The 27,980-nt window shown below is 49.2% G+C and overlaps 1 protein-coding gene across 1 annotated transcript; it reads right to left on the reverse strand.

Annotated features, from left to right (window-relative positions):
- Positions 1-20,297: 20,297 nt before the first annotated feature.
- On the reverse strand, positions 20,298-27,746 carry LOC131210513 (transmembrane protease serine 9-like). Its single transcript, XM_058203771.1, has 12 exons — positions 27,653-27,746; positions 27,441-27,482; positions 27,166-27,379; positions 26,926-27,090; positions 26,756-26,841; positions 26,279-26,679; positions 24,198-24,290; positions 23,844-23,944; positions 23,513-23,638; positions 21,618-22,538; positions 21,397-21,558; positions 20,298-20,969 (listed from the first exon to the last, which is right to left on the reverse strand). The coding sequence occupies exons 1-12, from the start codon at positions 27,744-27,746 to the stop codon at positions 20,582-20,584; spliced, it is 2,793 nt and encodes a 930-aa protein (XP_058059754.1). The 3' UTR covers positions 20,298-20,581.
- Between the last annotated feature and the right edge of the window lie 234 nt (positions 27,747-27,980).

Below are 27,980 nucleotides of genomic sequence, written 5' to 3' on the forward strand. Positions count from 1 at the left end.
TAAGCTGGTTCGGTTTGCCACCGCCGCCGCCGCCGGCGTCGCCAAAATCCATCACCATCCAAACTCGTCCTAAACATGTAATCCCTTCCAAATCTGTGCCCGCCCTGCCCGGTTGACTCGCATCCTTTCGTTACGGGCCACACAGAGCCGCAGCCGAACAAACTTTCAGCCCGTCACGCACCGACTTTGCCCGGCTCCCATTGCGAGGGCTTCCCGTGAGGCTTTTATGATCTTTGGTGCCAGTGCCGGTGGTTGTCCTCGGCGCTGCCCACGGCCGGTAGCAAGGTCTGTTTGTTTGGCTTCGCTCGATCTTAACGCACGGTATCTTCGGCTTCCTCGTGGCATCGCTGTCTTAAAGCCGGTAGACCCCATGAACAGCCTTTGAACAAAAACATCTCCGTCGGTAATCGAATTTGCATGAACTCACGGTGATACTCGCAGTTTAGAGGACGCAGTTCCATAGTTCCACCGCTTCCAAATTCCTCGAAAGCTTTTTGATAAGCTGACGAGTTTTGTTCGTTTATCGAGTTTCGAGGCGCACAACATTGATTGAATTTATCCCAAAAACACCCCGTTTAATCCGTCTTACCGGGAGCCTATGAATATTAAATGTACAAAGTGTGTGGATCTCGAACAATTGAGCGATTGTTTGGAAACACGGGTGCCCGACCGACACGGAGACACACCCGCAGCTGATTCTTTGCCCTTTTTCCGGAAAGAATGTGGAATTGTAACAGCATTATCCAAACAGCATGGTCTTTGACCGCAAGTACACACAGAACAGCTAAAGTTTGGAGCAGCTTTTCTTCTGCGGTTCATAACTTCAACCGATGAACCGGACCGGCCACAGAATCCCCCTGGGCTCCATTTAATTTTCTTCGCCCCCTCGGTGCTGTGTTGCAATATTTCTTGCTCGAGATAGCGGATCAAAGTTGCTGGCAAAACATGGTGACTACTGCAGCAGATTTAGTTCGGCGGCTGCGGTTTTATTCCAACGGTTCGGTTCGGTTTCGTTGGTTGGTTCGGTGGAAGGATAATCTCGTGAAACCCGGCGGTGGTTGACCGACGGTGAGGATAACGGAAAAAGTTATTACTTTGAAGTAGTAACCAGCAGCTGGCAGTGGTCAGCTTGTGGCCGGTACCACCGGTTGTTTCGCTTGTTACCTTAACCTCAATCCGCTTTCTGGTCTAATCAATTTCTTATCCCATCGTGGGAAACATCACTTCAAGGCGTTTTTTCCTCTCGGTAGCAAAATCCTGCAAAACCCGACATCAACCTGCGTTCGAAGGTGTGTGCTAGTTTTATTATCAAACGACCTAATTGGTTGTCGGTTGTTGGAACCCACCGACCGCGAATTGTGCAACGAGCAACGTCTGGGAACGAGCAACGTCTGGGAATTTTCTTTCCGTGGCAGTCAGCAATAAACCCAACGCGCTCTGTGTGTCGAGCGACAAATTCCTAGAACGAAATGTTGCGTGGGCCTGGCCCGAACAGGAAGTATTCAACGCCAACACGGGCCACCGGGATTAGATTGGGCCACAGTAACGAAGTGGATGGAAAGAAAAATCCATCGGCTACCACAGGCCACCGGAAACGAGTTTCCCCAAAGAACCGCACACATACATACACATACATGGGTTTTTTTTTTACTTCACAAAAGTTCGTTCATCGATGTCTAGGTATCAAATTTAGCCAAGAATCACATCAAACTAACACCAAAGCGATTTGCCGGAACATGGCACAATCATCGGAACATAATCTTTGATTTGAACCTTACTTTGGTGAGTTCGGTTCAGATCGAGTATTAGGTAGGTATACAGACATGGAGTACCTTTTGTCATTGGTTATGTATTGCAGCGAAGAATCTATTATTTGTACTCGTTCCAAATCGGACAGGCAACCAACAGCTCCTGGCCGACACATAAGAACGATAGTTTGACCTTTCACGTAATTAAAATCCATTCCTTACCGTCACTCGATGGCCTCCCTTTTGTAGTTACGCTCGACTAGGCTCGGTGATTAGAAGTAATCCGGCCGAACGATTCTCGATTCTCTGCCTGCCTGTGTGTTCGATCGTTGTTCGCTCTCTTTAATCCACCTCACTTCACCGGGCGCCGGCTTAGGGACCGAACACACCGTGCGGCACCAGGCGCCTCCATCGCACACTGAGTGCCACCCGCAAAAACAAATCACGGTTCACTCATTCACCCGCACCAACCCTCACAAACTCTTACATCACACCACAAACCGGCGACACTACCATAAACACATGTTGGGAACACTCGGCCGCATGCACCGCTTTCTATTGCTTCATTTGAAAACATTCACTCCACGGACCGACCACGGATCGCAATCACATTCCCCTTCAAACCGTTTTACAACCGACCCGCACTCTGCTGTGAGCGAATCAAGTGGTCCTCTCTTTTTTTCACGCCTTTTCCCGCACACCTGGTCACAAGCTCCGACACCGAACGATCGACCCCGGCACGGCACGTGGAGCATTAATTCGGTTTCGCCTGTTTCGGAGCGTTTTGATATAACTTTTTTAATTAATTTACCTCACAATACTCACACACGGCTTCGCCAATTCGCACACTAGCACTTCGTGGGTCGCACTTCTAGCACGTCACTACCGGCCACGCTTCCGGCCCCGTCACACCCCTAAAACAACAATCCCTTCATCTCGCCAGCTCGTGTGAAAGTTTAGCTTATCCCTCCTCGCTCGTCGGTACTGCGGAACAATAGAAAGGACAAAACGTGGGGGAGATGAAAAAACGTGGGTTAAAGGAGACCCCCACTCCCGCTATGATGGATGGCACCGCGTCTGCAATCGAAAGGATTCTCGAGGCTCCCGAACCGTGCGGGTTCACCTGCAGTGAATCCGAAGCCGCCGACGACGACCACTGTACCACTGTGCGTCCGGCTATCCTTCAGCCCGGAAGCAAGGTACGCATCCTTGCGCTTCTCACGCCCGAGATTGATGGTGGTGGTCCGCGCACACGCTGCGGCCTTTTCGGCCGGTCCTTGCGTTTTCGCTTTCGTTTCGCTCTCTCTCTCTCTCTCTCTCGCTCTCTCCGCACGGTGTTCCGGTTCCGGGACAGGTCTACTTTCATAAATTTTACACACATTCCGGCAACGGGGGCGAACTCGGTCCGAAGGTACTATATGACCCAATTTATGGGCTCTTGGCCGTGCACGCTGCACGTTTTTATTTGCGTCACAAATCTATGTTTAGTACAGAACTCCGAGAGTGCCCGATGTTCGGGGGTTGCCTGATGCCTGATGCAGTAACACGAGGACAAAATAGGACACTTAAGGTCGACCCGCCAATCTGCATCTGCTGCATCGCTAATCCGCACGGCCATGCGCAGCGGCCGTCATACGAGCGGGCCCCCGGCAAGGACACGTGGCTAGCCCGTTAATTGAAGTGCCTCCGACCACGCGAGTGTGGCACGACCACCAAATAGACCGGATCGTAATTAGCTGTGACAACGGATGCTATTTGCACATCCGGCCCTCACGAAAGAGGATCTCGCGTGTCCTCTGTGGCAAGGACCGCCGAAGGAACGCTAAGCCCTTCGGCAAAAGGGCGGGCGACGGTGCGGACGAAAAGTCAAAAGTTTTCCGGATCCGGATCAGCCTCGGTGAGTCCCGTCAACAGCGGACAAGGCTGACATGCCGACGTCCTGCCCTGCCCTGCCCTTCCCTGTCCGTGCCCCGCCGACGGATGAACGAAACGGACAGATTCGTTTACTTATTCATTAGACTAACTAACGGCGCCAACTCCCGGAACTTGGCTGTCCTTTTTTGATGTGCAGCGCGCGAGTGCGAGCGCGAGGCACACTCACGGCCCCCTGTACGTGTGATCCCCCGCACGACCCTCGCCCTTGGTTCCTCGGCCGCCGGTCAGAAAGCGATACGACCCAATCCAATCCAATCCAATCCCAGCCCATCCAATCCAATTCCCTTCTCAGCGCTCAAAACATAACACCGGGCCGGGTTGGGTCGGGTCGGGTCGGACCGGCCCGTTTCGCCTTCCACTTCCTGTGGTCCGGTTTTTGGGTGGAGGGGATGCGACGGGTACCGGAAGTGCAACCCGGAGCCCGGAACCCGCACACCGGAAACGGTATACACTCACCGCGCGCGGTGTCAGACTGCAGCGAAAATTGCACCAATTTTGGGCCGAGCTCCCGCACCCCACCCACCCTCAGCACGGCCCGAGCAAGGCCTTGTGAGTGCAGCGCATGTGGGAGTGTACAAGGACCGTGCGAACGACCACCACCATCAGACTTCAATTCCGGGACACACTTACTCGCGCGTTAGCACGCCCTTTATCCGTCACACCGATAGCGACACCAGCCAAAAGGGAGCAAAACACACCACGCAAGCGACAACAACGGATTCGTTAATCGAAATCGATCAACGCACAGACACTGGCAGGACACTCGCACTGCCACCACAAACCCGACCGACGTCAACGAACGTTCGCAGGATACTAACGTCCGGTCGGCGGCGGACCGCAGCAGCTTCAGGCTCGCCACTCACCGGCTGAGTGACCACCGTTCGGTTGCTCGCGACCGGCTCGCCGAATCGCCTACTGCGTCAAACTGCTGGAGCCGCTTCGGGCGCGCAGTACTAGAGTCGCCTACTAATTTCCTCTGCCGAGCTCAGCGCGCTGAGTTACTTCGCTCCGTCGTCGTCGGCGGGCACTCACCCGACTGCAGTGAGTGGGGCTTTCGGCGAACAGGAAACCGCAAAACAGCAGCCGGCTTTCGGTCGCGACCATCCGTCAATCTGTAGAGTGTTCCTTTCGAGCCCTCCCCGGGGCCGCGCCTTCCTTCCGGTCGCCACCCTCCTCACCCGGTTGGGCAGCATGAATGAGGCTAACTGTCCGGTAATTTATGCGAGTCCGTTATGATGTTAGACGATCAATTGATTTCTCTACTTTAAATTACGCGTGCTGCTTTTCCGGGTAATTCGGCATGGGCGGCGTACGAGGGAAGAGAGAGAGCGCACGCGGACAAGGATCCTCGCGCCCCGTCGATGGCAGATCGGCCATCGGTGCGTTGGTAATCAAATTTGAACGACTTCACGGCCAAAGTGAGTGTCGCCAAATCTGAGTGTTTCGCCGTAATCAGTCTGATTCATTCAATTATCCGGCCGCGGCTGGGCTGGGCTGGGCCGGGATGTTGGGTGCTAATGGAATTCGAGACCACGAGTCAAGGTCGATGCTGTTGCTGTTGCCGCCTGCCCACTTACTTAGGCGCGCCGGGATGGCGCGCGTCTAATGAGGGATGTGTGATAGATTACATTTCTTTCGCTTCCCCCCCACGTGAACGTCTCGATGGCTCATCAGTGGATCACGGGTAAAATGAACGGCAAGAAAAGGGGTCAACAGCATTTAACGTGTTATCGAACCTTGAGTCGGTTTCAACTATGATTCAAATTGGCATTCCGTATGACCAAAATTTGCTTTTTCGAAATGGGGTTGTGTTTGTTTCACTGTTCTGAATTTAGACAAACATTACCACTAATGAAATGTTCGTTATGAACGATGATCTTATACGAACCTTAACCAAAACAATATTATACTTTTCATTTCCATGCAATCAAATGTGATGTGTTGGATGAAAAGCTTTCGTAGTTCGCTGGATTTGTTCACTATTTCAGGTATACTGTTGCTATTTTTCTAAAGCTGATCCTTCTGCCATGATTATCAGCAATTGGATTGATTGAATATTAGTTCAATGTGGAATTGAGATCTCTGGCATCACGGTTAATGAACTTCTTATTACTGCGCATCACGATCGCATATCGATGACTACCAGGTGTATAAGCTTAAATCTGCTGTTTTTTTAGTCAAAAAACCCATTTTTTTAAATAGAAAGCCGAAAAATCATTTATTCGAAGTATTTTTTCTCGGCAGATATACATTTCTCCCACCTTTTTGCTTTTTCTTCTTCTTCTTTTGAGAAAAAGTAATTCTTCTTTTTTAAAGTAAACTTCTTAGTCATCCAACTCCGAACCTCTTTCTTTATTAAGCAAAAATTGCCATTTTAAAATTTTTAAAGATCTTAAAGCACTGTGATCTTCTAAACACAAGTCCCGACAAGCATTTGGTGCAATTCCAAAGCAGTTTTCTTCAAGAGGAGCAGGAAAATGATAATCCCCGCGAAACGTCAATTTCAGGCACAAACGTTGACATGGTCTAACCCTTTACAAAATAGGTTGCAAACTAAAATATTTTTTTTTCGACCTGATGTCAAAACAAGGTAATGTTGCCAAAAACCGTGAATGAAAATTGACAAAATTGACAGAAAGAACCATATGTTTAAAACAGCGGATTTAAGCTTATACACCTGGTATTTCGGGCTGGTGCTGAGATAGTTTACTATGCCAGTAGGGACATACCGGTTGCAATTATTTTCATTGGCTGACCGACTGTAAGTAGACCCTTGTTTTCCTGTCAGTCAGTGTTGTTTTTTTTTAGTTTCAACATGTCGACGGTCTAGTAATAAGAGCCTAATTAATTCAGAAAAGAAACATCTCCATGAATGAAACACCGAATATGGCTGACTAAAATGCATTCCACGAATTCCCATCCTTTTCTGATCGTGCCGCAAGTATCTATTGAAATTCAATATTGTAACGTCTGTCTGAATCGCGCAGAATTCTCGCGAAACACAACTAGCCCTGCACTCCCCGATGTATTTCGATTTGCATTTAACGCTCGGTTCTGCCGAACGGCCCAGCGAATTTCCTGTTTTTCGCGTGAATCATTAAAACCCACCAACAACCAACGGCGAAAACCTCACGTTCGACAAAATACAAACATAATTTGCGTTACATCAACCGCTGGTGAACGTAAACTCACAATCAAATAAACGTTCATCATGTACGAAAAATTTACCTTCCGTGGCAGATGAACAAATCATTTGTCTGCGCGGGCTTCAGCCAAAATGGGGTGGATAAAAAGAAGAAAACGCGGGAACGAGAGTTTTCCTTATCGACCGAACGGCCCCCGACAGAACCCTTTAACGAATGAGCCTTCCGTTTTCCAGCTCTCTCGTCCGACGGCGGACGACTGACGGCGACGGTTCACCGCAGTTTTCCGCGTTCGCCCCGGTGAACGGAGGGAAAATCGATAAACCACACATAGTTTACGAGATGGGCTGGCGTTGTGGTGGTGATCGTTGTTTGGTACTTTATCGCTCTTAACCTCCAACGGCCGCAGCATCCCGGCCCGGTCTGTCGCTCACGTGTCTTGGTGATTCCGCCCGGGAGGCTTTTGAGCTTTCACTCCCGCAGGCACGGGTCTCGTGGTCCTTTTCTGCCCACCTTCGAGGCGCTAAACGTCATAGCAAAACAATAAATATCTTTACTCGATTGCCCCGGGAGCTTTTGCTTTTGCTGTGGTGTAATTTTGTGGAAATCGATTAGGAAGGGAAAGAGTGAGTGAAAGAATTCGGGAAAGGTACCCAAAAAAGCGAAGACTTTCATTCCTTTACTGCCGAGAGGTCAGTTTCACTTTTAACAATTTTCTCTCCATCTTAACAAAAACTTATGAAAAACTATTTCGATCCAAAACAGGGCTGTTGGTGGTCGAATAAAAAATTGCCTTGTCCTATTTCACTCACTAACGACCCCAAAAACGACCCCGAACACTTTAATTTAACGACCCATCGTTCGCCGTAACAACATATTTTCGTGCCATTTTATAGCAGCATAATCCATAAATTATAAACAAGTGGACGGCGCGTGTGTGCGCCTTTCGCGCAATCAATCAGAGCGACCAAAAATCACTTAGGATGAGGCCGTTGGGTTTGCCGTTCCTTGGCCACGCCGAAGGACCATGACGTATCGATATTTCACCACACACATACATACACGTTTTAGCCCATCGAACCGGGGTGGGGATCGAACTTAGCTCACCGGACCCAAAGCGGATACCGAACGAACCGAAGTCGAACAAACAATCAACGCATATATTAGTCGCGTATTTATGAACCACGGTGGAGACGCTGAAAGCCAAGCGTTACTCTTGCTTAATATGGGCGCCACCACGTACGATGAAAATCACTTTCGGAATGCACGGTTTCGGGGCAAGGAATCGAACGCCAAAGCAACCACACTGTGGAAAAGTGAAACGAAAGCCCCGAATGGGCCGAACGACTGTTCCGACCATTTCGTGGATTTCCCACGACCTCCGGAGGTGCGTTCGCCATTTTTATTTCCTTCTCCGCCCGGCTGGGAGGGTTGAATGGTTGAATACTATTATTTATTTACTGCCACCACAGTTGAGCCGCTCTCGTAATGATGGCTATCAGTTTCCGCGCGCGCTGCAATCCGATATGAGTTACGGTACCCGGAACGATCCATGATGGGTTAACTGGTATCATTGCAATATTCGGCCTTCCCGGTTAATGATACGGTATGACGAGGCGGTTCCCGTTGTTGTCCGGTCGGCTGCGGAAGCACTACGTACCGTTGCAACCCATTTTGTGAACGGGTTGCAAACAGTTTCGATGCGTATTGTACCACCTTTGGCTGCAGGTTGTAATGTATCACGGTAAATGTTGCTGAAAAAGAGTGAACAATGACCGTTTTCTAGTTTCTAGATTTTCACAGCAAAATTTTGCGCGAAATGTCTCTGGCTTTCCGAGGTTTACGGCTCAGGCCAATTAAAACTAACATCAATAATTTAGAGAAAATTTTCAAACCTCCTCAAAACTCCGTGGAAATCCAGGAATCAGCATTCTATTGAATCGTGCCAAGGACGCGTAGACGTGTTGATTACATAATTGAATAGCATCTACGAAATGATTTACGAATGGAATAAAGGAACAGTCCTTAATTTCCCTTACACTACGCCAAACGAATGGCCCTAGTTGTGTTCCTGGCCTCTACGGAACGGAAGTTTGAATAAAACTAAATTCGCCGTAGGAAGCATCATTCTGGCTACTGATACCTAGAGTCTCCTTCTTGGCGATCAACGGAACTTCAGTAGCAATATACGCATCGATTTTCGTCTTTATAAAACGTTCTTCTTATCTTCCGTTCCAATTCCTTCGTTCGTTTCAACGAATTAAAAGAATATTACGCCACATCAACAAAGCATAGAACCCAGAATAATTGGAATCCTTAACGCGTGTGTCGGAACTTTGTTATTACAATCCGTTCAATAATGTGCACCTAAACTAAACGCTTCAGCCAATGATCGAGTGCCGGGTGCCAACGGCGATAATACTACATCATTGCGGTGTGGCCCGACGTGGCCTTGTCTAAGCATTTTCGTATTAAGCTTGTGAGTCAGCAGAACGGGCTGCCTTTTTCCGAGTGTCACAACGTCTCCGACCGAACCGACATGATAGACATTAACACATTTGCATTCTTCCCTTAACCCACCCGGTCGATCCACTCTGGGTGAAGGCAACAACAGCCTGTAGAGCACCATTACCTTCGAACGAAAACAGACGGTCACCTCCGGGCAAACGGCAAACACATGCCGGCCCCGTTCACCCCAAGATCCTGGGACACGGAATGACTTCATCCACCCCTTCCACGGCCAGACCACGCGCCGAGCCGCTTAACCGGTTCCACGAACGAACCCGGGCCCCCGGGCTGATTTTGAATCCATTAGAAAAACTGCACCAATAAGCAGAAACAACACCCAGCGACGCCCAGCGACCCACCCACCGGTTTGTGGGGGGGGGGGGGCACCGAGAGGGCGAAATAAAACACTTCCGGCGCTACTTGCTTCGCTTCGGTCACAGAACCGTAACGGAGTCGGCATTAAAATTAGCAGATAATAACCGGCCAGGGCGCGGCAAGCTGTGGATGGGTTTCGTGCAAATGTTGCCAAAAGTCGGTCTCTTCCACGCCATGCCGCGCCACGCCGCGTTGTTGCCGCGTTCGTAATAAAGTTTTTTTTTTCTCGGGCTCTCCACGAGCACAAGAGGCACGTTTATGTTTCGGGTTCGGGTTGTAGGGATGATAACATCATTAAATATACATTATCGTTTTCACTTCCTACCGTATGCCCCACACATACACATAATACCCCGGTAATGGTGGTGCCCTTCTCGAGCAACCCATCACCTTCCGGAGAGAGAGAGAGAGAGAGAGAGAGAGAGAGAGCGAGAGAGAGAGAGGGATCCCGAGATCCTGAGCCTGGGAATATTACACCGTTAGACACGTTTCCGAACAAATTCCACAAAATCTGCCCGCTTCCGTCCGGCAAGTGGTGGGATCGTCCGGGAAGCACAGTTACCGGGACCAGTTAATTCCCTTTGCGCTCTCCGGCCGCCCCCGGGACAGGACACCACCCCATCACCAACAGATTTACACCTTCTGCCTAATCCGCCGCACAGGGGCCACAGCTGGTTCATTAAGGACTTGCTCAGCATCGTTCAATAAATCCGGCTCGGGCATCCAGCGGAAGGGGGGTCCACGTGGAAAGGGGGACACCCCCAAATCGGGGCGGAGGGGAAGACGGTTTGTTCAAATACAAATCGATTTCCTCTTGCGCCCGACGCGCGCCCGGAACCCGGAAGCCCGAAGGTGTATCGAATTAAGAACGCAAAATTTATATTCATTTACAGAGCGGACGGAAGCAGAACACTGGGGTTGGTGGGTGGTGGGGGTGGGCCAGGCCAAGAAATGGGGCACTTTTCTGGGCACGAAAATTAGAGAATGTAATGGCGCCGACCGAAACGAGGAGAAAGAAAAAGCAAGCGAAACACGGTAAAATGAGTTGAATTGGCGAATATCCCTTACAAGGGTCGAAGTTGTTAAAACTCATTAAAAAGGGCGCGCGCAGAGTTTTAACGTCCCGATCGGTCACAAATACCGTACTTCCTACCGTAATGCACCGTATCTTGTTGCTTGTTGCCGGAGTCAGCAGGGAGCGGCCTCAGCAACGACCAGAAACGAATTAAGGACGAAGCAAAGCAGTAAATGAACTTCCTGTCTCGAAAGCCCAGTTCCATTGTTCTTCTGTGGCTTGCTCTGTGTGTTTGTGTGGTTTTTCTACAATCTTCTCCCAAACGCTAAAGGCCACCGTCTTGGTGGGCTTCTCATTAAAAAAAAAAACAATACACGAACCCAACAAACGTAGCTTCGATTACTGGCCGACGTGCTGATTAAGGTACAATTTATCGATGGCTTAATTAATGTCGGCACCAGATTGGTTTGTCGGCCCTGCGCTCCCCTGCGGCGGCTGGCCGAGTCGCCATACAAAGGAAAATGGGCCGAAAAAAATAAGCACGGCCTGCGAGCAGCGCAAAGAACTTTGCGTTGTTCTGGCCTTGGGTCCGTAAAAACAACAAGATAACCACCGAGCGAAAAAAGCCGAGCCAATTTAATATGCGCCTCCTTGAAAACAAGAGGTGTAAGGCCGATTGGAGCATCTTCTAGCTTCTGGCTGCCCGGTAGGGTTTGAAGATAAATTAACGTTCGCCGTGGCAATGCCGGGCACCATCTTCCACGGCATTGGAAAATTCTGCTCCTGAACCGCCGCGAAGCGTCTTTGAAGACGCACCCGGGTAATCGCCCGTGGGGTGGCCACCGGGAAAGGTGATGTAAATGGCATAATAAAACCAGATTTTCCTGCCCATCTCCGGTCCCGGTTTCGCCGGCCGCAAAATGCAGGCGAAAGAAAATGCCGCCCGTAATCGCCTTCCGGCTAGGATTATTTATTTGAGTTTGATAATAACTTTCCCGCGGCGGAAGGTGGTATAATTAACAAAGCGCACGATGCTGTCGGTCGGCAGCCGGGGCCACCGAATTGCAAACCGAGTGTTGGTCGGGACGGGTGGTAAAAAATCTACGAGAAAACTACACTTAATTTCCCTTACGTGAATCTAACCACGACGCTTGCTGGAGAGCCACTTTCTTTTATCGAATCGTTGCCACCGGAATCGCACGTGGGTTCGTTCTGACGCCATATTTATGTTGTATCCGGCGTAGGATCAGTCTGGGAGTAAAATGAATACCACCGTCACACACATGAGGCCGCGATTGGTTATCTGTCGGGAATGGTAATTCCACTTCAAAGTTGGGCCAATCGTACATCTCCGAGATGATTTATGATTTGTCGTTGCTCTGCCACAAAGTTAATGTAATTAATTACCTTCCTCATAGCGTTGCAAGGCCTATGACTATTTATAATTCACGAAGTGCTACAGAAATCAAAGCACAGATTGCGTGTCCTCATTGTGGTCTAAATTTCCATTTTACACTGTTGTTAAACTGTGAATATTGACGTTGTCCAAGTCGTGGACATTTTGTCGTAATGCCTCGTTTTGAGTGAGAAGAACAAAGGCGGTTGCTAATTAATGGAGGTATTTTCCAAATCATACTAAATTACCCGTCAGCAAGCGCAGAGGGCCGCTGTTGTAGCAGAGAGACGCAAACCTCTCGGAACCGTTTGTAACCGAATGTCAACCGACTACGTTGTATTGATGCAATGCAATGTCCTTGCTTTTGTGGGTTACAAAGTCACTAAGCCAAGGACCGATTTAAATTATATGTTTGCACTACACTACATGTTTTGTCGCTCTTGTACTTCGAAATAATTCATGCGGTTTTTGGTCGATAATTGTGGCCTAATTACAACAACAAAACATGCGATTATTTTAGTGAAAGTATTGTCCATCTTTAGCTATTGCTTTCTCCCATCTTTTAGGTAGTTCCTGGATTCTGTGTCGATAGAACTCCTCATATTTAGAAACAATCCATTCAACAATGATCGACGCAAATATGTTTGTTCGTATGTCGCCACATTTATACGAAAGGTTTGGGATGTGTGGGATATGAAAGGTATGGTGCACTATGAGCTATTAAAACGTAATGAAATTATTGATGGACAACGCTAATGAGTTTGAAGCAAGCTTTGGCCATAAAACGACCAGCCATTAATTGAAAGACATAATAAATAGATTTTTCAAGATGACAACGCTCGACAGCACACCGCACAACCGGTCAAAACCTACCTCGAAAATGTCGAATGGGAACGTAACAACAGCAAATGTCGAATGGGAACGTAACGTGATGGGAACGTAACACAACTACGCATTTTAACACCCCAGATGCTTTCGATGCTTTCAATCTCAAGAGCCCTCCAAAGAGGCATACTATCGATGGCGCCGGTTTTCCGAGTTTGCCGGTCGAAGGTTAACTTTGTGCATTTTCTTACGAAAGCGATGTGCTCTTTACGGTGTCTGCTTTCGGAAAGAACAGAAACGAAGAGTGCTAAATTAGCATCCCGAGAGTAATTAAAGTACCATCAGGATACTACACGAATATGGTGCGAGTTAGTAACAGATGATGCATTCGCACAACAAATGTCCTATAGACATGGAACATAACGTCATTATGGCCACTCAAGGTAAAGCAGACGAGAGTATCCTGAATCTTGTCAATTAGCAACTCATAATGTTTGGATAACCACGCACACAGAGGCTCGCTAATTGAGTTGTGTGCAACACTTTTACATTGCAATGTAACTTTTTCATTCGGCACCCGGCACCGGTTCCGAGGAGCTCCAGAAGTACACAAGTTTCGTATGAATAAATAAGCTCTGCTAATCACTCAAAGAAGGGCGCCGTGTGGGGCTCATGAATAATGCGAGCATGATACCGAATGCAACATATCGCCCACTGCTCACTGATTAGCATAATCATCTGACTGTGATCATCAAGAAAGCCTGTTCCGCACCGTGCCCGCCCGTGCCGTCTCACTCCGTCTCACGCCGTCGGAATGTCCTTTCGATCGCAAATTTACTGGCAACTTTGGCGTAAACAAACTTAACGCTCGCAACATTGCCCGAACCGTTCCCCGGGCAATGATAAAAATATGTGCTCCATCAAAACATACATACCTTCACCGGGGCCGTCGTAATTATTCTGTCCCCCGGCCCGTCCCCGTCCCGGTCTGCTCCTCACACGTGACATCATCGGGTGTCTGACATTTTGCTGTTTTCTCACCCATTTTCACACCTCACCCGTTCCCGTCGCGTATTGGTTCCTTCATTCTGCGCACCTACCGCACCCAAAAGGGCTCCGTCTCCTGTTTGAAAGCAAACACCACTTCGTCCCTTTCCCATAGCGGCCTCCACATCCTGGAGCGGCAGATCCTGCGGCCACCGCGCCCTTGCGCTGTTTCGTGATTCTTCCTTTCTGGCTTCCTGGTAAGGATCAAATGACACTTTCACCAACTTTTACCATACTCCTTCAGCTCCTCGGCACATACACAAGCGCGCAGGGTCGTGGCGTGCTTTCGCGTCGTTCCTGCGGCCCCAAAAGCGACAAATGGTGCCGCAGGACAGCACGAAATTCCGGCTCCGGCCGGAATCGGTGGTGCGGGTGCTCCGGATCGCTCTCCTTTCGCAGGGATTCGTATCCGAGTCGGGCTCGCAACGTTTTGGTGGGGAGAGGGCTAGTGTGAACATAGGTGGCCATGGAGCAAGCAAATCGACGTAATTATTTTCGCCTCATCTAGTCGCCGCCGGGCGGCGTTTCAAAGGTGGAACACCATCAGGCTGGTGTCAGTCAGTGGTCAATCATCGCGAAATTTGAGTAGTAATGGGTTGTGCTGTGTCGAAATAAAGATAGTGATTCTAAAAATAAATATAAATAATATAGATAGGATAAAAGATTCTAGAAGGTTAAGCAAACATATGTTGGCCATAAAAGCTCTATCCTTGACAGGTTATATTTTCTAGGCAGCATATTATGTTAACTGATGATACTCCGAATTTTTGTAAAGATGAATGACAGTTTCGTTGACGATGGTAATATTCGTTGTAAGGTTTTCTAGAGTACATTTAATAATCACTATTTTTTATAGAATAATCGTACAATCACGATTATCTCAACGAGCTTTAGACCTAATTGTTCCCATTTCCATTAAATCCCTTAAATTGATGATTATCATGCTACAATCCGGACTGGTCTGCATCTTCATCGTCTATTTATTTTGGTACAATTTTTAGTGAATGTCTTTTGAGCAGTTCCGACGGAAACTAAAAACTATCAGATTGCTTACAGGTGATCCTCCTTGGACTCCGCCGAGTGAACAGCGCCACAGGAGGTGTGACAATTTTTGATGCATCACCGCATGTCCTGTGCTCCTCGTGATGGCACACATACGCCCGCCGTCTGTTGGCCAGCCGAGGTTATGAATTTCTTTGCCCACACTGAATTACCAGCCACACCTTCGTAGCACACCTTTTTTTTCGTCCCGTAACCATTCCTGGAGATAGGTTTTTTCAAATAAATGAAGGTAGAATGCCCTCCGAGAGTGGCCACGAAGGGCGCACGGTGAATGTATCCTTTCGTTGATGTACGCCCCGTGTCGTCGTTGACGGACACGCCGCGCCGGCTGGTCGAGCCGAACGTGAGGACACTCCGTGATCGGGTCCCGAAAAGCGGCGACTCGGGTCTCGACCGGAGCCAGCTCATCTATAATTCAGCCGGCCCGTTCTATATTTCATGCCTCAATCTGCCCATCTTAATTTTGTGACCTGCACCGGTTTACATATTTTCCCGGTGCCCACTTTTTCCATTTCGCTCCACGTTTTGTTTTGCCAACTAACTTCGGCCGTTCCGCCGGCCCGGAAGGCCCGGAACGGCCGGAGTTGCTCGATCAACTCCGGGGTTCTTCAAGAACTTTTTAAGTGACGGCAGGGGGTTGGCCCGACTTCGCCTGCGAGCGTCGGCGTTTCGGCGCACGGTTTTACTTTCGTTTTAAAGGCCTGGCACCCCGGGCCCCAAGGTTTTGCCGGGAGCCAGGAGCACCCTTCCATCGCCGTGCTCGTCGAACGGAACGAACCCTAAATTGAAACGAAGGAGACGACCGCGGGAAAGGTTCGGAAACGGGGGGAGGGAAAAATGACTACACGCTGGAACCGCTCCGGCACGCACCTTGGGAGGCGCATTTTAGAATGATGAGATGAAGATTGGAACATCGGAAACAATCTTTTGTCGACGGCATCAACCAGCCCTCGCCCGGTGCTCTGAGTGAGCTGAGCTTCGAACTCTCCGTGTTGGCCAAGGCAGCCGGAGCCGAGCCGATTTCCACGGCCGAGTAAGCGGAACAGTGGGTCGGTATGGAAGATACCATTTGCCGGCTTCGATTCCTTCGATGAGTACGTCCGGCCCGGTTCGGGCCCGGAACGACCCGTAAAGTTCTCCGGAACTTTACGACCGGTCGCACATTTTCCATCATTGAGTGCGGCCCGTTGCCGAAAAAACGGCCCCACGGCACGGTTCCGTTTGGCCGGTTCCGCTTGCTTACCGTGTCGTCCCCGACCCCGGGAACACTTGGAGCCGGGCAAAAGATCGACTTTGATATGTTTATTTACATCAAAGCGCTCGCTGGCAGTGTTCCGGAGCCGTCAGGATCCGGGCCAGGCGTCCCGAGATGCTTCACGTGCGATGGCGTGTATATGTTCGGCTGCATGTTTATTGCAGATTGGATTAAAGTAGAGTGTTTATGAGGAATCAAAGGCCAGATGCAGCCAAGGTGTAAACCAACGCCAGGCGCCACTTGTTTATGTATGCGGAGCGGTGAGCGTGAGAAAACAATATGCAGTATTGGAATGGAATCGGATCGATCGGATCGAAACATCGTCGCATTCGTTGGCATCGTGGCATCGTGATTCCTGGCGAGGGACATAGTTTATTTATTGGTTGAAAATACGGACAAGATAACTTCCACATTGTCTCTGTCATCTCAAAAATTTAACGACTTTCTTTAAGGTTAGATTAGAAATGGTTGTAGCACTGCGAAACACAAGCTCTTCAGAAGTTCTCATAGTGTGAAGTGGTTTTAAAATGATATATTTGGACTGTATAAATGTATAAATTTAAAAAAAGATAATTCAAAAGCTTCACAATTGCGCGATAAGTTTAATTTTAAATAGTACAGCGCATTATATTCAATCTTTTGTAAACAGTCCATTATCCCCAATAAACCTGTACTTCACAACATGATCCATCATAAAAAAGCTCGCCGAACAACCTGGATTAGCTCACAGAAAAAGGAATCAATGTTTTATGGTTCAAATCGTTTCAATTGAAATGCTTGCAATAACATTTCCCACCTGTCCCGGTTTCGGTTTAAAGCGAAGGCGAATTGCTTCCAATCGCACACCGACGCTTAAAGCACGGCCGGAAACCCCGATCAATATTTGGAACGTCCTAACGCCCGGGGGAGCTTAAATGGATCCGTTACCAATCACATATCAACCGGCAGATCAAGCCACCGGCCGAGCCAGCCGCAGACGGCAGCATAATTTGCTCAATTATTTCAGTTGCATTCGTGAATAATGCATATCAGAAGGATAGCTGAAGGAAGTGATTTGCCTGCTACCCACCACCCCTTGCCAGCAGCCGGCGCGGCGGCGGTGTCACCGGTCCCGGTTCGCGCTTCACGTCTCTAAACCAATCGATAATTTGGAAAAACCAATAAATGGAAACCATCTCGAATCGGGATGACGGGATCGGTTGACTTACTTTCGTGTGGCATCTGAAATTGGCTACGCACAGGCCGGTACTGTTGTGAGTTTTGTTCTGGTATCGATTTTTCATCGCCAGGAAACGAGACTCGAGAGCTCCGGGTTTCCGGTTTATCGCCGCGTCGCTAGATTATGTGCCCAGGCTGCGGGATTGAGGTTTTGAGACAATTTTAATTGCCAATCATGTAATTTGCTTTGATCAGATTTCGCTCGGCACGCTGAGGGTAGGGGCATGCGTGTGGGTCCCATGGCGCCGCATGGCACCGCCGCAAACGCAATTATGAATAATTTCCCTCAATTTAATTTATCATCATTATTAATGTTGCATCGGATATGGATGCACCTATTTCTATTCACCACACCTCGGGTTGCAGCTTCGGCGATGGCGATAACACCCAACATCTTCATCTTATCCTCAATCAATAAACATTAGCAGCCAGGAAGCAACTATCAGTGTCCACCAGGCGTCACCTGGGCGTCGTCCCACCACAGCGAGCCTACAGCCATCGGTGTGCCAATCACACGGCCCCGACCGGCCCATCAATCCACGCAGCAATTATTATCCTTTGAAATGTTAATATAGTAACACTATCATTAACCATCCGGTGGATTAGATCAGCGCCGTCGTCAAGGCGGCCTCTGCCTGGCTGCCTGCAGTGCCGGTGGCCCAGCCTTAAAGATGAAGACTCCACTTCAAACAAATCGCAAGTAGCAGAATAAATTAGGGCCGAACCTGCCGAACCGAACCCGACGGTTCTGAGGTGATGAGTTTCTGACGACGACGACGATTCCGGAAGAGCCGAAACCCGGTCGCCCGGGTCGGAATGAATTAGATATAAAATTATCCTATTAAGACCGCAGGATTAGATTGAGCAGCGCCGAGCGAGCGGGAAACGAGCGAACGATTAGACAACGGCTCCAACAACGATCCGGCAGACTGCTGCTGGAATGGAATGGAGGTCTGAACTTTGAATGCACTCACCTTAAACCAACCGTTTTGAAATCACCGCCGTGTCGTTTGACAAATGAAATCAAACAGGGACTAAGATACTTCAACTGCTCTTCCCGGAAACGGCTTAATTAAAATAAATTCCTTGTTCGAGAGTGAATGGATGTTTCATAAGATTATGCGGAGAACAACGTCCGTGCGTTTCATTCTAGATCTAGACAGGAAAGACCTATTGGAATGTCTGAGTTAATTTTGTGCAGTATTTGTAGTATAAATTCCGTAGATTGTTCTCAGTTTATCAGTGCTTGTGGTGCATTTGTGCAACATGCCAAGACCAAAACTAGCATACGACACAAATGTTTCCATCGTCAAATCATCTGCATCACCAGATCTAGAATGAAAGCGTTGTCAATATTCAGACTTTAGAAATTTGATTCAATTAAAACGATGCCCAAGTTCATACCTGTCGAACGTGCGTTTTAAAGTATTGCAACTCGAAAGACGCGGACGTCCAAATTACTGTTTCTTCAGCAATTGTAGTACTGGGTTGTTCAATAAGCGTTCGATAAGAAAAACAAAATTGTATGGTCCCAAATCTGGTGAAAACGATGGATGCTCCAACAATTCGAACTTTAATTCATGGATTTTTACCATTTTCAAGTTGATTTTGTGACACGGTGCATTCAAATGAAAAAGTTCGCAAAGTTGCAGCTCTGATGGAAAAGGATGTTTTTCTTTGCTTTTTACCGATTTTGCAAACTGTTTTTTCACGTTTTTTCTCTTACAGTTGCTTTAAAAGTTTATTACAGTAATAAAAAAATATTGTTTTACCAGTTTGCAAGTAATCCGGAAATAAAATTCCATTCGAATCCCAAAAAAACACCTTTTTGGGGAATTTCTGAACATGAATTCATTTCGGAGCCGAAGAACCAAGTTCACTCCACTCTTTAGCCTCTTCTTTTAATTCAGTATTATAGTGATTGACCCAAGTCTCAACCATAGTGTTGATTCAATGCACAAATTCCCTTTTATCCTGGTCTATCCTGAAAACGGTCTCAATGTTTTCGAGAAACTTGAATTAGAATGCGTTTTTGTTCCGTTTTTAGCGAATGCGGCACCCATTTTGCAAACAGCTTTCTGACACCCAAAATGTTGGACAAAATATTGGTTATACTGCTCAATAAGATGGCTAGGCCTTATACTAAATCGTTTTAAGTGATTCGACGATTTTCCAATACGATATCCTGTATTTTTACGATTTCAGGTGTTGTGTCTATTTTTTACGTTTTTGACATGGATCGTCTTGAAGACTTCGTTTAAACTACCAATATTGGTAAGTCTCTATAAAAACACGATTAAACTCAGAAACCCCCCTTTTAACCACCAAATTCATGATGAAGAGCTCTTATAGACTTTCAACGTTCGTTAATAAATCTCCTGTGCTTTTAAACCTTCTAAAAATATAAGTTCAATCACTCCCCGATACTTGATGTTTTCCGTTGTAAGAAAATGTTGATTATAACATGTCGATACTAAATGGTTTGTAAACAAAGAATGAAGAGATCGAATCAAATGAATCTTCGCATACGTTCTTGTGAAAAGTGTACCGACGTAACGAAAAAATAGGCTAGCAGCTCTGCCCCCTGTTTCTGGAAAACAACGCAAAATGTTCAAAATAAAGTCTTTATGTTACATCAAAACTATGCTATAAATAAGTAATTTTAAGCAATTAAAAAAAGGAGTATCCATTTGTATTTATTTTCTATCTGAAAGACATTTTACAAAGCACCAACCACCCAAATGGTCCATTCGAGACCACCTGCCACCTGCTGGTGGATTCAATCGACGGCTGCCGACGCATTACTGTTCGCACGGTGGTGTTACCGAACGTGTCCTCCGCTCTCTCGCTCCCTCGAAAGGAAAACGAATTTTATTGCAAATTGCTCCAAAAGAAAAACCTGACCATAGCCGAATGGAGTGCGACAGAGCACAGCATCTCGATCTCGCACGTCCTGGCGTTGGACCCACGCTACAGAGCTACGGCGGAACAATTATTGCAATTACACACCGACCACCAAAGCATTACTGCATCTGTCCGCGGCATCCGAGTCCGCTACATGTAGAGACTAATCCAATTGATGTAGGACGAGATGCGTGTGGCCGCGATCGGTTCCCCGCCGGCGCACTGCTGGTCGTGGCTGTACAGGCCGACCAGGTACGGCAGGTATATGTTGTTGCTTCGCTGCAGCGTAATAAGCGGATCGCCCTTGCGGCCACAGTTGGGCCCGTCGGCCCCGTCCGGGCGCAACCGGAACGCCTGCCAGCACAGCTGATCGTTGTTGAGTTCGGTGTGCGACGTGAACAGCTTGCAGTCCCGGTTGTGCACCAAGTTCTTGTCCCGCACCGACAGCGACTGACCATCGAAGTGGACCGCCTGGCCGTAGTACGGAGTTCGGTTCAGGTCTCGCCACAAGCACGCCGGGATGGCGTTCGCACTGGGACTACGGGGAGAGAGCGAAGTGTACGGAGTGTTAGAGGCCGGCAACGAATTTGATTTGCGCCGCCGGAAACCTTCGGTTAGCACCGTTTGTTGTACCCCCTAAACCTGCTTGGCCGGAATCATTACCGGACGACGGAGCTACTTCCACCGGAAATCGTAGTCTGGGAGGAAGCACCTATATATTACGTACATTCGAATACATTCAAATTCGGTGCCATTGTGGAGCTACCAGATATGGTTAGCTCACCCAACCCAACCCAAGCAGGATGGCCACGCGGCAGAGACACACTATCGCCGGTGGAGATGTTTGTCAGGATTACGATTTCATCGCACAGACACTCGGACAGGGCGTCCAGTTCAGCAGTTCCAAAGCCGGATTAGTGACAACTGATTTAACGGAAAGGCAGACCGAACGGAGCGGGACTTACAGAACGTCGGATTCCAGCTTGAGCACCGCGATGTCGTACTCGTGCGTTTTCGGGTTGTAGCTCGGGTAGCGGATCGTTTCCTTGACGCGCACCAGCTGGGCCGCTCCGTCGTAGATCCGCGCGACGTCCGTCTCGCCGACGCTGATCACATCCGGGCTCCGTCTGGAAGGTGGATCCGGTGTAATGAAATTATCGAACCGACCGCCGAGAACAGGGCCTACCTGCGGACACTGTTGGCGCAGCCGGCCGTCGTGAGGACCGTGTTCAGGTTAATGAGCGTGCCCATGCAGTGCCACGCCGTGGCCGTCCTGTTGACTTTCCACCCGATCAGGGCCGAGTGCGCATGGTCTCCGTCGGCCAGGGGCCGGCCAGCCGCCGCCGTCCCGTCCGGAGCGGTGGCAAACTCGACGTACTTCTTGCGGAACCGCTGGTAGTTCGCTTCGCACTCGGTCAGCAGCGGCAGGTGAGCGGTGGCGATGAAGGAGTTCACCGGACAGCAGACGATGGTGGCCGTCTCGTTGGTGCACACCTTCACCACGTCCTTGGCCAGTGCCCGGTGCGAGCAGTGGTCGATGTGTACGCACACGCCCGCCTCCCGGTCCGAGGCCTCGCAGATGTAGTCCAGCGCCAGCTCCTTCTCCACCAGCACCTGCGGCACGCGGTGGATGTCGGTGGCCTTGTAGACGACGCTGTTCATCCAGCCGAGAAATGCGGCCGCCCTGGACGCGACCAGGGGCCGCCGCCCGAACCCGCACTCCGGTGCGTACGAACTGACACCGACCAGGTCCTCCGGGAAGGGGTTCGAGTCGGCGAGAGGACGAATCTCGTTCAGCACTTCGTTGCCGTTCCAGGGCTCGCAGGCACCCGGCACCAGGTGATCCGTGCCGGCCCCCAGACAGAACTGGGTCTCGTTTAGGCCCGCCTTCAGGATTCCGTATCCTTCGTACGCCGCGGTGCAGTTGCCGTTCTCCAGCAGCTGCAGGGTCGCGGTCAGGTACCGTTCGGCGGTGTCCGTACTGCCATCGGTGAGCCCATCGTCCGCCAGGTTGTGGGGTCCGATTCCGAACGAAAGGTACTCCCTTTGATCATCGTCGCGGGCCGGAGCGGCCACACACGACACCGCCTTCCAGTCGTACCGATTGCTGGACACGGAACACCGGGGAATGGAATTAGTAACTCTTTGCGCACAGTGGGACTTGGACTCGGGTGAAGTAGTCAAATTCGGGCGGAAAGTCTGCGGTTCTCTAGTCCGAACTTTTTAAACGTCAAACTTCATTCGGGGAATTGTAAGCATTTAGTTCAGTTTGACATTTACGAAATCGGACGATCACTCGCATCCCTTAAGGCACTACTAACGGCATAAATATTAGCATGTAACTAGGTCTTAAAGAATTAGTGATGCGATTAGACTATAGCAATTAGCGTTGTAGTATTTTTTTTTATCGTGGGTTTTTCAGTAGTTTTTGCCCACATTAAGGAACATACAAACAACAATCAGTACTAATCTCAAACACTCAAACTCAAAGGGCAAAAGGGACGAAAAATAGAAACAACGCGAAGTGCCAAAGCGAACCCGTTATAACAATGTACCGTACGGCAGCCCTGGCAAGATCATACAAATTACATTCAATAAATACTACTACTACTACGAAAAGGGACGCTGTACGCTTGCAGAAAATAGGGAAATATTAAATAATTATTTTCAAAATGGTGAATCATCAATTCGAACTGTATGAAATTTGAAAAGCTCATTTCGACTTCGGTGGTTATGTAAAAGAGCAGAATTCATGTACTTGGGGCTTGGGGAAAACCCATACGTCGTGCAAGAGAAGCCAATGCACCCAGTGGACCAATAACTATGGCCATTGCATTGTTCCACAGTTCAACGGCTAAATCCTAGACAGAAACCGCGTCGGAACAAAGGCGAAATCAGAGCCCACTGGCGCACTCTATTGCACAAATAATCGTCATCAATAAATTATTCGCTTGTCCGTTTTCGGTTGGCTGGATGCTGCTGCCAGTGGTCACTACACACACCGAAGCTGCGAGAAACAATGGGCGAACAAACCGCCCGTCCGGACCGAGCGGAAATAAATATAGCAACTTCACAACTCACCGGTTGTCGGTCTGCAGCCGAATCAGGGCCAGATCGTTGTAGAGCGTCTTCCTGTCGTACTCCGGGTGGAAGATTACTTCGGCCACCTTCTTCCAGTCGTTGCGATAGTTCACCACATCGACGTCGCTGCCGTGCGATTTCGTGATTTCCCGGACCAGAGAGCCGCAACCGAAAATCGGTAGGAAGGAAGGAATGTAGATCAAATTGTTAACATTTTCATTCGGGCGGCGAGGACCGAGGACCAACAACCGATGTTCCGTGCCCGTTGGGTGCTCCTTCGGTGCGCCCGGCACGGTCTGTATCTGGTCCTTGCCGGCATTAGCACACTTACACATCCTTGACGCACCGGGCCGACGTCAGTGCAAAGTCCTGTGCAACAATTGTGCAACCGCAAAGCCACTCCACGTTCTCGCCTTCCACCCCGACGGCGCACTGCCGATGGAGCCCCAAAGGATGTCGTAGTTTGCAAAGCGGGTTGTCGGGCGATGCGGCACACGGATGTGTGGGTCCGAAAAAAAACGTACAACGAAAAGTCGAAAAGATGCTTCCTCGTTAGCTCCTTCGCTGGCTTAACCGGCGCTCAAGACACACCTCGGCTCCGGCCAGGAGCCGGTTCGACCACACAGCCATCCAGCCCACAATCCTCGGGCCAACCGTGGCCAGTAAATAGCGTTGTTTAACTAACCTTAAATTCTTTGAATACGTGCAATTTAGCACGCAAAGGATTTGCCGCCACCGTGCTCCGCTTGCCGGTCTGGTGGGTCTCCTGGACGGGCGTCTGCAAAGGCACAGAGAGAGAGAGAGAGAGAGAGAGAGAGAGAGAGAGACGATGCAACGACGCTGCACCAACAGAAGCGTGGCCGTGTGCGTGTGAGTGTGTTTGTGCACACAAGTGCCGCCCCCTGGGGGAGGAAGCTGGGCACTCGACTTAAGAAGCGTATCGTAACGGGTATTAAATCTGTTAACGAACGGATCGATTTGTTACGTACCTCAGAGCCAGCCGGCCGGCCCTAAGGTACTTGGGTTTGTTGGGGAGCATTTAGCGTAAATCAAACGTTGCACAATATCCTTCCGGTTGAGGCGAAAGGTGCTAAGCACAGTGCCCCGGCGTAAACCAACAGCTTTGCTGGATAACACATTTCGGAATTCTTTGGACGGTGAACTCTACTCAGGTGAACTCCATTCCACCATCATTAGGTCGGTGCAAGTGACTCTTACAGGCATCAAGGACATGATTTGGAGCAACTCGTACATATGAGGTTAGCGAATAGGGTGGGTATCAGCCAACATTTAGAGTGGGCGAACGTCTTTGACGGTTGCGGTGGCTCCTTCCTAACAGTGTCGTGTTGGGTTTCCGAGTCCCAAAAATGACAATTCTGCTTAACCGAGGAAGAAATGAGTTGAAATGAAAAGCTAATCAAATTTCGCACAGTTTGAGCTGAAGACTCAAAGTCAAAGTAGATAATGATGACTTAAACTCCATGAGTTGAGTCATACCAAAAATTCACTCCATCACTCCAAAGCAGCTTCTATCACAATAAGTGAAGTGTCAAAGCATTCCTATAGTAAAATACCGTTCTTTTTTTTTAATTGGCTCTGGTTAGGGGCGGCATTTTTCAGAAAACAATGCCAGATTTGTCTACATGCTATAGGCTACGTCGAATGATATGCACAGAAGGGAATTATATAGTTCCTAATTTTCGATTTTGGACAAAATATTCTGCCTAAATGAAAACGGTTTGTGAAGGAGATGTTCAGTATACGTTTAGCAACTCGTTTTGGTGTTGATTTCTTGCGGGCCACAAACTTGAATATGATGAATACGACCTTCATTTTCATACAGCTTGATTATTGCTGCCGATTGCTTGCTCGCTTTTGTCGAAAATACGTGCAATATCCCTATCACTTTTACCACTAATTCTTAAATTAATAACTAATTTACGTTATTAATTGGTCAATTTGGTATATTTCGAGGGTTCTACCATATTTCAAGCTGAGAAACAGCATAATGTTCACCATGTGTTTCTCTATTTTAATTCTGCATTTTGAATATGAAAACATGTAAAATATCACGATATTAATGTTCAAAAATTAAAAAAAATGTACTTTAGTTCGTTTATTACCGAGCAAAACGAACAAAATTGGTGTGAAAACCTTAAATTTCAATCTGCCAACTTAAACTAAACTTGTTTTCGCCGTTCTCAAATTGACCTACGACCACAAATGGCCGCACCAGTCTACTAGATTACATCTAAATGTCACGTTATCGCCCAAATCAGGCTCTTAGAACCTCAATCTAATATTCAACGTCTCAAAAAGCCATTGAAAATGAAGATGTACTCATATTTGACATATTTTTGAAATGTTCAAGAGGTAAGGTTCTTTTCACCATCCACTATTTTACTAAATGCCAAAGTCTCAAATGTGAAAGTTTCTACTAATTAGTTACAATTTCCAGAATGAAGTTTGACGTTTTTAAAATCAAGCAATAGATAGTTTAAAACTCGAACAATTGATGGATCACCTTATAGATTCTGGTTAGTGGGGTCACTTTGTAGTCTCTCGCACTTAAACACTATCAAGACGGGATCAGCTGGTAATCGAGTTCTAGAAGGAGAACAGCATCCCCCGAGGCCCCGATTTACGATTCAGCAGGACCCGAACGCTGGCACTCCAATGCTCTAAACATGGCACAAAGCACAAAATCACGAACACAAATACTTCACAGCGAGAGAATCCGGCACCGGCAATCGATCGGCCACTTACCTTCAGTTCCGGAGCGACCAGCGATGTGTCACGCTCGCGCTTCGAAATGTGTCGCACGACACAGTCCGGCGGATGGAAGGCCCGTTTCGTGACGGATTCGATCCACAGGATGTAGTGAGGGACCTTGGCGTACACGCCGGGTGTCGTCGCTCCGCAGGGCACCCCAAGGGCGGAAACACCGACCACGAACGGGGTGTACCGGGAGCTGGACAGCAGCTGCACCTGCAGCGGACCGCCCGTGTCGCTGGGGCAGCTCTTGAGCTGCTCATCGCCCGCACACATCAGCATCCGGTTGATGCCCTTCCGGAACGCTTCCTTGTTATCGCGGTACCAAAACTTGCACCGATCCTGCGCGATCACACGCAACGGGCTGCTCACGATCGGTGGTGACACTTCGGCATCTGCAACCAAACACAAACCACCCGATTATTGACCGACCGACCACTCTCTACCACATTCACTCGCCGTGTCACTCACAAAAGTCCCAGCCCGTGGTGTGCAGCGTATTGAACGGCAGGGAATCGTTCGTGTAGAGGCAGGCCGGCGTGACAAAATCGTTGACACTGAAACGAGGAACGAAGCAAAACAGAAAACCAGAACCGGTTCGGTGTCCGCCGAGAGTGGACGCGGCTCGCATTGCGGCTTACGTCACGGACTGCTGCAGTCGCAGGAGGGCCACGTCGTGGTACGCACTGTTGAAGTTAAACTCCGGATGTCGGATAATCTCGGCGATCGCGATCTGCTGCACGTACCGATCGTCTTTGGCGTCGTACAGGTCGAGATCACCCAGCCGCACCACCGTCGGCTCCGCACTAAGAAGGTCGAAAGGGGAGGCCGGATGGATCATGCCGTGGATGGGATCACCGGACCGGAAGCCGAACACTCACCCTTCGTCCTGGGTGCAATGGGCCGCGGTGAGCACAAAGTCCTCGGCAATCAGAGTGCCACTGCAGCGCCACTCGATGTCCGCTGCACTGCCACCGGCTGACTTCCAGCCGAGCGCGGCCAGATGGGCGAATTGTCGTGAAAACGAAGGATACTCTTCCGTCGGAGCAGACACCGGTTCGTCGCTTGCTCGCTTCTGTAGCCTCAGCGGGCAATCTAAGTGACAAGGTGTGAGAAGTATTAGCAATAGATCCGGATATGCGATCAGTTCCCTTACCGTCCAGTGAACCCGAATCTGGCAGCGTGTGGACGCTGAGCTCTGCAAATAAATTGGAGAGCAATTGGACAGCTGAGAATGGGACGTCTTGCGGCGATACCGTTAACCTTGGGGCTGGTAACGGTGCTGGGCAGCTTCACTTCCTGAAACGACACCATCGCCGAGCTGCACCAACACACTCTCACTGTGGCCGCCATGTTTAGCCAACTAACCTTCAAACGATTTGCGAAATGCCGCCACCAGCCGATCAGCTGACGGAGCCACGGCGAGCAGCACGAGCAGCGTTACCGTTCCGCGTTCCAGCATGGTGTGCGATCAACTGCCGCGACCGATCGTGACGGGCGCCCACTGGACCGTATGCTCCGAGCTTACGTAACTCCGGGCACTCGAAACCAAAACAAGGGAGCAGGCGGAACACGCACACAGCGCCGAACCCGCGAACACCGGAAAGCGATCGAAAGCGGACTCGCCGGGCCGGTGGTGTCTGGCCACCGCGCCCGGCATCGCGATCCGCGGGCGATCGACGATCGTGTGACTTTC

The sequence above is a fragment of the Anopheles bellator genome, chromosome 2 (assembly GCF_943735745.2).
Source record: "Anopheles bellator chromosome 2, idAnoBellAS_SP24_06.2, whole genome shotgun sequence".
NCBI classification, from domain to species: Eukaryota; Metazoa; Arthropoda; class Insecta; order Diptera; family Culicidae; genus Anopheles; species Anopheles bellator.

Excerpts from the sequence above, each read along its gene's own strand:
- LOC131210513 (XM_058203771.1), bottom strand. The coding sequence starts at position 27,746 with ATGCTGGAACGCGGAACGGTAACGCTGCTCGTGCTGCTCGCCGTGGCT. Across the intron at positions 23,639-23,843 it reads GCCCGGTGCGTCAAGGATGT|CGACGTCGATGTGGTGAACT; the intron begins GTAAGTGTGCTA and ends ATCGCACGGCAG. Across the intron at positions 22,539-23,512 it reads CGGCTGCAGACCGACAACCG|CAATCGGTACGACTGGAAGG; the intron begins GTGAGTTGTGAA and ends TTCCGTGTCCAG.